We start from the raw sequence: 10492 nt of genomic DNA, 5'->3' as shown, positions 1-10492 counted from the left end.
TTATGCCTTTCCCTGCAACCATTGAATTTCAAAAGTGAAAAAAAAATGTTTACTTTGAAAGCAAAAGTTCTCCACTTCTGGTTTGTGTCATACTTTTCAGTTTCAAATAGTTTGCGAGTGTTTGCACACAAGTTGGGATCTTCCATGTAATCTACTGGAAACCATGGCAATCTGCAAGCAACCAAAGCATTCAAGGTTTTTCGTGCAGCGTTGTATAGCTATTGATGACCAAGAGCTATAATGCAATGTCAAAATGCATGGTCCAGAAACACATGAGCCGGCCTTTTAAGTAGTCTGTGGTTGCAATAACAATTTCCAAACTCAATAACAGAACAGTCAGTTTTGAGGCTTTGAAGAAAAATATTTATTACAAGCGTTTTTACATCACAAAGCATTTTTGCTGATTATTTCAGAGCAATGGTAGTGAACAGCTGGGCTGAATATGGAAAATACTGGTGGGTCTGCCAGTCATTTTAGAAATTGTACACCAATAGTGGAATATATGTGGCACTGTTATTGAATAGCATGGCACGTAACTGAAGAAAGTGGCACTGTCTTAGTCGTTTCTCATAACATATTAAGAGTTCTTTTCACTATTAAAACATTTTTTTAATCATAGACTTCAAGCAAAACAACCATTTTAAACATGGATATAAAAATAGCAGTATTAAAATCTTAACTTAGTATGTACATTTTAATTTTGTATTATGTTTTAAATAATTATTTGGTTAGTTTCTATGTTCTACGTTATTAACCTTTGTGCCACTTTAATACAGAAAAGATACTGCTGCAAAAATTAAATGAACATAAAACATTTTAAAAAGTAAAACTGAATAGCAAAAGCTGAAATTAAAGTTTAACTTCTCCACCGCCAGCTGTACATAATCTGAAGCAAAATGTGTTCAACTTTATCAGTCCGTGCATTATCTTAGTGCTGAAAATCAGTAAGACCCAGTACTGAGGCCACCTTTGAACACACACACACACACACACACACACACACACACACACACAAAAACTATATGTTGCACATCTTTTTTGTGGTCCTAAGAGTTGAAATTAAAGACGTCTTGTTTCAGTCGATATAGGCCTGAAATACGATATGCATTTTGAATTTGGCCATACACTACATGTTAGTGCTGCCATTCTAATCTCAGATTTGATCTGTGTAAACCACCATACATACTGAAAATCTTGACCACATTGTTTGGCATTGTGCAGATTCTCAAGTAAATACACTCTGGTGTTTTTAAGAAATTATACAGTTTTTGGACCGTTGACTCTTCTGCCGACCAGTCTGTGGGCCATGGCTCTGGGAAGAAAGGGCCGTGACCCTTGTTGGGTAGTCCTCTGCATAGTAGCGCACAGTAGATCGGGGCTGAGGGATTGGCTGACCTAGAAAATAGCCCTCCTCCTCAGAGTCCGATGATGAGGAAGAGCAAGTAGAGCATGAGTCATCCTCATCTCTGTAGAGCCCCATGAAGTGCTCAACCCGTGGGTCATTATGCATCGAGCTCCCAAGCATATAGTCAGATCGAGTTTGGGGATAAGCAACTGGCAACCTTTGTGAAGGATGTTGCAGGAGCATAGCACCATATGGCGGATTTACAAGACCTTGCTGTTGGGGCTCATACGGCCTCTGCGCCTTCTCCAAAGGCACCATGTGAAGGGCATTGTCTGACCGAGTCTTGCGGCTCCTATGGTGCCTGCCTGACCGGTGGTGGTGCTGCCTGTTGCGCCCTATGTGGCTTGTCGGGCGGATTCTTTCTCTGCCCATCTCATCTGGACAGTATGCCCTTCTGTGTGGCTTCTCACTCATGGGGTGCTTTCTGATATTGACCTCATATCCATCATTATATCCATTATCCACAGTGTCTTCTGAGAACTTGACCATCTGAGGGGGCCGGGATTGGGACTTGCTTCTCCTCAGAGCTGGAGCATGAACAAAGGTGGCAGGAAGGTCTTCCGAATGTGGAGACAATGAGTGAATGCCACCTTGTGTGTCTCCCCTCAATGTCAGTGCTATTTCTTCCTCGTCATCTTCATTTCCCTTGTCCAGTTTTAGATTGAGGGAATTGGCACTGTGATGAAGATGAGAGGAATTAAACGTTCCCATGTTGCTCATCTTTTCACAGTTCTCTGCCACCAAGGGATTCTGCATGGGATGAAGGGTATAGACTGAAGGTCTGTCCCTCCCATCTCCATCCACTGATGCACCTAAGGAGGATGAACAAGGAAGGTCAATTTTGAGCTTTTTTTTAATAAAACAAAACAATTAAATTCATATAAACATCTCCTTACCAGTGATATTTGAAAGAGCCAGGGAATCCATGGAGTCTCCAACACTCTTTTCAACATTCCTCAGCTCATCAGCAATACACTCCAAAGAGTCTTCATACCACTGTCTGCTGTCTGCCCAGAAGGCCTGTCTTGCCCCAGACTGGTCCTGATCTTGGTCCAACTCCAATTCTTGGATCTTTCTGGCACTGGCAGGACCTGGGTGGCTCCCATAGGCTGAATCTCCCAGCCCGTCCTGCGATTGGGCCCAATACATTTCAGGCAGGTTCTTCTTGCTCATCAGTCCAGGGCTAAGGCTGTTGGCTCGGGATTGACTGGAAGAATGACTCTGGGTGGGACTGGCAGGAGTGGGAGAAGCAATCCCCATAGGTGTAGTATCGGGCTTTAGCCAGGGATCAGACATACTTATTAGCCTGTTTGTGTCACCAGAAAGACTAGGAGATTTTTGGGATGGTTGCTGAAGTTGGTGTACCATCCCACGGTCACCAAACTTGAGTAGAAGCTGAGTCATATAGTCTTCGTGCTGGGCCCACTCTTCTGGATCCTCCTCTCCCCCTGCATCCGGCTCCTCCCGCTCTCGCCAGAACCTCTCCTCATCCAGGCCGAAATGAGCAAGCTTACGCCCTACAATATCAATGTCACCATCGGCGTCTGCTTCACCCTCAAGCTTGTGCTCAAACGAGGGGACGGTGGCAGGAGGATTGAAAAGCTGTGACTGCCTCCATTGTTCAGCTGGCCTGCTGCTCTTCCCCATACGAACACTGCGCCGGGATTCACGTGAACGAGCAGACTGGAATGCAGAATCAGATGAGTCTGAGGCATGAATGTCTTCCCCCTGGCTGCAGGCCTTTGAGCAATAGATGTGACCTTGCTTGGGCAGGAATGGGCAACCCAGCAAGGATGTCTTACACTGGGCACAACAGAAGCACTGGTCAGTGGCATGCCAGTGTACACCTTCATAGGTCATCTGGGCATGGTCAACACCTATATGATATGATTAAAAAAAATTAAGTACACAAAAGAATACATCAGTGGGACCTTGTTTTTAGTATAGGGGAATGAAGTGAAAATATAACTTACCAATGTTTTCACCACAGGATTCACAGTACTCTGCGTACAATGACTCAAAGCACCCACAGCAGTAGGGCCTTCCATCCTTCATGATGTACCGCTGGCCTCCTAGCATTGTCCCACACTCAAAACAGGCAAAGTGCTTCATGTGCCAATGACGACCCTCTGCTTCAGTGCACTCATCTGCAAAGATGATCTAACGGGAAAAGCATATTCTAATGTTAATTATGAGGAATCCTTTTAAAACATTAACAGTACCCAGTATACCATTACTGCCATTTACCTCATCACAGGAAGAACATCGCGGTTTTAGAAGCTCGGCGTGGTGTCTGCCGCAGAGGATCTTGCCACTATGGTAGAAATAGATCAGATCCACCAAGAGTTCTTGACATGTGGCACACACGAAGCACGCCGGGTGCCAGCAGGGGTTCGGTCCTGCTCTGGATGCAAAAATTGCCATCTCGCCTCCCTTGATGTCTCCACAGCACTGATAAACACAACAGATAACCCATGAGATTCCAAAGGCGGGAGGGAATACTGAGAGTTCATTGAGAACATAGCTCTGCTTAGGTGATAAATACCCTACCTTGAGAATAAATGTGTGGGGGTAAATAAAGAAACAATTGCATAGAGGAATGACATTTTACAGTACGTGTAAGATACAGTTGATACCCACGACCCGTGCAGGGCAAACAAAGAAGAGATAAATGAGATGAGATAGATATTCAAAATATATCATATATCTGCTGACGTTCCATTTGCAGTGATGCTAAGACAAAGAAGGCCAAACAACAGGTTGTCATAGTGCAAATGCCAAAGGAGTGTATTTAAAAACGCATCAATGACTCCTATTTAATGATAATCCTCAATGAAAGGTAATCTTTTCACGGCAACACAGCTTGCTATTAAAAAAAGATTGCACATGTAAATCTTCCCGAGTTACAACACTTTGCAAGTAGGTAAATGTGTTCATTTAAAAAAAGAAAACACGAATCTAGCCCTGCTTTACCAACGGAAGATTAGAGGACAAGCTCAAACTTATTTGGCTTTCTCTGGATTTCAATCAGCGGCTGTTTACTCTGCAATGAAACCCTCAATTATTCATTAGACATAACTGAGGAAGTGGGCAGCGTTTTTGTCCTGTAATCTTAAAACAGAAAGCACTCGACCTTGGTTCTAAGTGGAAGACTCATATGACTCCGCAGAGATGGTCCGAGCATGTCTGAATGTAGAGTCTTTATATAACTAGGCAGAGTTATGAGACACCCATAGGCAGCATGGGATTGCGTGCCCAGCTGTTAACCATTATTATACAAGGGTGAACAGAAAGGGGCCTTGGATATGGGGGTGTTGCCTGTTGCTGAAAGTCAGGCACCAGGAAACTAGAGCCTGACAAAGTGTGTGTCCAATTGTCTTCATGATATATTTTTGAATCGCATGTGCAGTAGAAGCATGGCTGTCTGAGTTAGAGGGTGATAACAGCTTGCAGAGGCTGAGTGAATACACATGCATTTCCGATGTGCCTAACCACATGCGCGTGGTCGCTGGTCATCATGTTAGTCCGTTCAGTGTCTGTGACCTTGCATCCCCATGTTAGCAACTGTTTTCAGATGGTGACAGACTTCATCTGCCTGTCTGGGGGAATACACATGGCCGCATTTCATCTGTTCTTCTTGGATACCCGACAGAGGATGTGGCTCACTTGCTTGAATTTGGCGGAAGCCACACAATACTAATATTTACATCTGCTGCACTGAAGGGAAGTTTTTCAGAAACATGATCAAGGATGGTTTGACTGGCACTAAATGTTATGCATCGCTAAATGAGCGGTATAAAATAAGAGATTGGGCTTTAGGATTGTTGCCATTTTTGTTGTTTGCTCCTTGTGACTTCAGCCGGAAAATGGAACCAAGGTGGCTCTTTTCCCAAAAGTCCAACTTTCCAAAAAATATTTACAAATAATCATGAAAAAAAAAATTGGCCTGTCCACATAAAGGCAAAAAAAAAAAAAAAAAAAGCCATCTCCACATCGCCATAAAGTCTTACAACCAGCTGCATATACTGTAAACAAACAGTAAATTTGGAATTATATACCACATAGTGTGACTGCTTTGGAAAAAACTGGATTTGAAGACTATAGTAAGAATGACTTATTAACCTTTGGATTCTTGTTGCAGTCTGTCACGCTGTGATATAGTGGGGCAGGAGGAAATTGGCTGATTTCCTCATGAAAAACTAGCTTGTCTACTTGATTTAAACACGATCCTCCCAATTTCCTTGTTTCCTCTCTCGCCCTACCTAACAAGGAAGTTTATGTCGATGATTAAAGCCGCTACACTAGCCAATCAGGTTGTTCTTTGGGTTGCCAGGCATTTGGATTGGATAGAGGATGTTAGTAGCACATGATATAAATAACTTAAGACCCACCAGTTGGTTTCCCTGTAAATTATTACCACGTGGCTATGTGAGTGTTAAGTGATGCTAGGTCTTTTAGTGCACTTACAGCATGTGGGTATATGTGTGGTTATGAGTTTTCATGTGTAGCACCTACATTTTCACAGCGGGTGTGTTGCAGAGCTCGGGGTAGAACTTTGGGTGTTCCTCTCCCCAGGGCCTCTCTCTTCCTCTGAGTGCTAAACATGTGGAGCTCCCTCTTTTCTTCCTCTGTTAGAGAGTGGCAGTAACGCACCTGTTGATAAAAGAAAAAAAAAAAAAAAGAGAGAGAGAAACAAAAAGATCAATTTAGATGAGGAAGATGAGAAACGGCATCTTGAGACCTCCAGCAATTACTGCGGATGTTTTGGCTTTCATCTTTTCATGCAACTTTGGGGGAAATTATCACAGCGAGTCCATATGTGGCTGGAAAAGGGTTTAATTAATGTCAATCCTCCTCAAGGTTGCGTTGAAAGGATGACATGAGCAATACACAAACCCTTCCTCCGTGTTTAGAGCGGGTGATGAAGGTTCAGATAAAAAGGACCAGGGCTGTCCTAACAACCAGCTCGGTTGTTCTCTAAACAACAGTAAACGATGTGTGAGCTCATACGCGCACACACACACACACACACACACACACACACAGATGCACACGCTCACTGTCTTCCATGCGCACAAAGCGCTTATCCCTTCTAACCACAGTTACGCAAGGAATCCTCGGGCAGTTTGCTTCCACAACCACCAGGTCTGCCAACAAACATCATCAAACCGCTCAGTCAAACATTGTTTGTGTGTACCTATTGTGTGCATAGAGACCACCTATGTCAGTGGACCCCTTCCCTCCCCCATGCTGGTGATAACACTCGACCATATCGCCTAATGTAAACTCTATTAACACAGATGTGAAAGGGGTGCTGGTTTACACACCATAAAGCCATGTAGAAGAGGCTGGCTTGTGCTTTACTGTCACATTAGGGCTTTTTTGGTTTTGTTTTTTTTGTTTTTTTTAAACCAGGGTTGAGGGAATGTAGCCCTTGTTTCAGCTTTATTATAAAAAGAACAGCAAGATTGTGTGAGATTTACTCAACTGCTGGATTTGGTTTATGAAAACACCTGAAAATAGAAAAAAATGCTGCAAACAGAAGTGTTTTTGGGGAGACAATAATGTGATTAAACTGCTGCGGAAGTGAGAAGCTAACAGTAAACGGCTAATAGCATACATGTGTCTATAGTATTAGATAAATCCTCTGCTTCTTTTAAGCTTGTTTCAGAGTAATCCTTGAGATGTTTTGGTTTCTGTCACTTCTGCAACTGTTCCGTCACCTTATCGTCTCTCCAAAGACACTTCCCTCATGGCTTTTTTTCAACTTCTGTTGCATGTTTTTTTCCATTCCCTTTATGTTTTATTAAACTTTTTTTCCAACAGCTGTTGTATTTTGTGGACTTTTGCACCATTTGTGTATTTGCTGGTGTTTTCCTAAGTTGCACTCCTGACCTCTCAGGATCACCTTTAGAATTGTGTGTAAAAAACCAAAACAAAAAAACAAAAAATCAGCTGTAACACATTCAAAAACCTTCTTAGACTGAACTAAGTTATAACAAAATGCCAGAAAAAGCCAACTTTTTTAAAGCAATAGTCACACATGAATGTTAGTTTCATCGTATCTTGGCTGAGCTCCGTATTTCCTCTTCAGTTCTCATATGTTCTGTCTCTTTTCTATAAAGATCTCTACCTCGTTGTCATGCGGCGGCAGCTGGTATAGGAGCTGTCTGATTCTGTGTTTCTCTCCTGGGCTGTTGACGTATGGCACCTTGTCTTCTGGCAGGCAGGCGAAATACATCTGGACCTGGAGATGGAGACATGTTAAATGGAATTTTGTCAAATAACCGGCAGATTGATCTCTTCAAGAGGAAACAAAAGACGAGGAGTTTTTCCTCTTTCTTCTATTCAGGTGAAGGATATCAGTGGAGAATGACTGCACACACAGCAACGCTCCTTTTTTTTGTGACACTCCCAGCCAAACATGTCAACCCCTCTGCAGTCACAGGCGCCCGACTGTTAAATCTCTCCACATAAAAGGGAGACGGCAAAGGGACTGTAAATGTTAATGTTTGCCTTGGTTAATTTCCCCTGACAGGAGCAATGGAAACACGAACAAACTTTTGTTTGTTGGTGAGCAGTGCCATGAAGAAAATATAGGAAAATATGCGAGACCACAGCAATTTCTAACTGAAATGCGATGAATGCGTTCACCGTATTTACACTACTAGATGCAAAAAATCTTTTTAAAAATCCACAGCTAGATGTTGAGTTGAGCATGCAGCACTACTAATCTGTTATTAGGGCATAGGGAATGCACTGTGCACATAACCTTGTTTGAACTAAACTAAAAGCCTGCTATCAACTTGCAGGTTTTCACAAAAAAAAATAAAAAAATCCTTTGTCAGCTAAAATTTGGACGTTTGTACCCATTCAAAAGACAACACTGGGAGACATAGCAGTGAGAAAAAAAAAGCAAGTGTGTGTTTTTCATAATGGTCAAATTAAGTAATTTGGGAATTAAGGTCCTACCTGTTCAGGCCTGAGTCCTGGTGGCACCCACGCATACTCTTCCAACGCACATCCGGAGTCATCATCTGAGGTGGAGCTCCTCTGGAAGCCCACGGATATCTTCCCCATCTTCCCCCCAGTGCGAGTTTCCATCTCGGGGCCTCGGGGTAAAGGACGCTCCCCTCTCTCACCGCGCTCCAGGTTCATCACACACGGGTGCTGCAAGCAAACAAAGAAGGATTAGGAGTCATAAAGAACAGACCCAGCCTTTCATTCATATATGCTTTTTAGCCCTCCTCTGTTTGCTTCATATACTTTCTCTAATTACACACAAAGTTCTGGCTTTTACCTTCTTGGCACCAGTTGGCTGGGATACTGCTGATCTGGGATTTTTTTTTGCACTTACTGTAAAGTCCTCCGAATTTCTTAAAAGCCTCAAATCCGCCAATTAGTTTTAATCTCTGTTTCTTCTCCTTTCTCAACAAGATAATTGCTCTTATCCCAGCGCTGTTTTTAGAGTTTAACATAATGGCTAGAAAAATACGAGAAGAGCAAAGAGCAAACAGAGAAGAAAGGACAAGTTCTCCGTGGCATCTCACAGAATCCTTCCACGATTCAAACCTCTTGAGTCATGCTCAAAAATAGCTAATATGTTATTTTCCATCCATTAGTGTACTTTATCAGGCTTCCTTTGTTTATTCCATTACAGGACCATGCTGGAAGAGTGAAAATTGTCCATCTTCAAAGGATACTCGAGACAAACTCTGATGAAAGATTTATAATGGAAAAATCATACCAGGCTCTCCCCCCCCCCTATGGTAAGCATGCAGGACACAGTTTGCAATAAGCAGTTTTAAAAAGTCATTTCTTTTTAAGTGGAGATTAGGGATGGGTGCCATGTCCGGTGCCATGATAGCACCGGTTCTGACATAAACGGTAGTAACCAGACCGAATAGCAGCGCACATTTCGGTGCTTTATTTCGGTGCTTTTTTTCCTGAGCTGTGATACACTTTAGATTCTAGCCAATCATTTTACGTTTCCGAGGATAGTAGGCGGGGCCAGGTACGTACGTTCTTTTAGAGCAGAGCTACAGATTAAAAATGACCAAGGCAAAGCGGTCAAAAGTCTGGCTGTACTTCACAGCAAAATATGCAAACTCAGCAGCCTGCAACAAGTGCTTTAAGCTGATACTGTGATACTGTCAAAGGAGGTAACACCTCAAATCTGATGAAACACCTGGCGACGCATAGCGTTTTTTTTAAAAGCCCAGAAATGCGCCATATTTGATAGCTTGCTGCGAGACCTCACACCAAGCGCATCTACTGCGGGTGTGGTGCCTGTTATCAGACCCGGAGTTAGCAACATCCCCAAAAACCCGAAGAGCAGAGTCCTGGCCCCTAGCCCTGCCAGTGTAGCAGAAATGATGAGGATGATGATGGCAGCAGCAGCCGTTCTTCTCTGCGTGAGTAGCTTAATGTTGTTCGTGTGTAATTTACGTTGAATAGGCTAACCACGTTATTACATTAATGCATGTAAGGTGAACTAGCAAACATCATCATAGCTACATGCGGCTGTCTTCTTGTTTGATGGCAGATACTCCCTTCACCCTGGCCAAAAAGGCTAAAATGACCAAAGAAAAAGTGGAAAACAGTTAAACATGAGAGGTTTAGGACAAAGTTTGTGTTTTTTCCATTGTTTAAGCACTGCTTCCAGCCAAGAGTGATACCATATATGCCCCATAGCTGCAGAAAAGGCTAACATTGTTATCTTTTTACAAAAAACAGCTGAACATGAGAGGTTTTTGGACCAATTTTGTGTTCTCCATTCTTTAAGCACCGGTTTGAGCACCGTTTGAGCACCGGCACCGTTTCAAAAGTACCGATTTGGCACCGGTATCAGATAAAACCTAAACGATACCCATCCCTAGTGGAGATGTATACACCATGATACATTTACTTGACTTGTGCCCATTGCAACATCAACAAAAGGTAGATGCCAGAGAGAGATGGAAAGAAAGCACTTTATAAACTATGTCATTCTTATGACATAGTTTATAAATGAAGTGGTTGTGATACGATCACCTGTAAGTTCACAAATCAAGCACTGAAGCGGATCGGATGTCAAGTTAGGCGAAG

The 10492-nt window shown here is 42.8% G+C and overlaps 1 protein-coding gene across 7 annotated transcripts in view; it reads right to left on the bottom strand.

The window, feature by feature from the left end:
* Positions 1–340: 340 nt before the first annotated feature.
* The window catches only part of prickle1b (prickle homolog 1b), a 96201-nt gene continuing 86049 nt past the window's right edge, over positions 341–10492 (bottom strand). For all 7 annotated transcript variants that reach the window (XM_082511954.1, XM_082511951.1, XM_082511952.1 and 4 more), the window contains 7 exons: positions 8378–8575; positions 7539–7652; positions 5921–6058; positions 3653–3856; positions 3379–3565; positions 2302–3282; positions 341–2217 (listed from right to left, as the gene is read on the bottom strand). In XM_082511954.1, coding sequence (XP_082368080.1) covers positions 1250–2217; positions 2302–3282; positions 3379–3565; positions 3653–3856; positions 5921–6058; positions 7539–7652; positions 8378–8563 — 2778 coding nt within the window. In that variant the 5' untranslated portion in view covers positions 8564–8575 and the 3' untranslated portion in view covers positions 341–1249. The remainder of the gene's footprint in view (positions 2218–2301; positions 3283–3378; positions 3566–3652; positions 3857–5920; positions 6059–7538; positions 7653–8377; positions 8576–10492) is intronic.

This window comes from Aulonocara stuartgranti, assembly GCF_965226115.1.
Source record: "Aulonocara stuartgranti genome assembly, chromosome: 17".
In the NCBI taxonomy this organism is placed as follows: Eukaryota; Metazoa; Chordata; class Actinopteri; order Cichliformes; family Cichlidae; genus Aulonocara; species Aulonocara stuartgranti.
The sequence above is the reverse complement of the archived record's forward strand: the minus strand, read 5'-3'. Positions and strand labels throughout refer to the sequence as shown.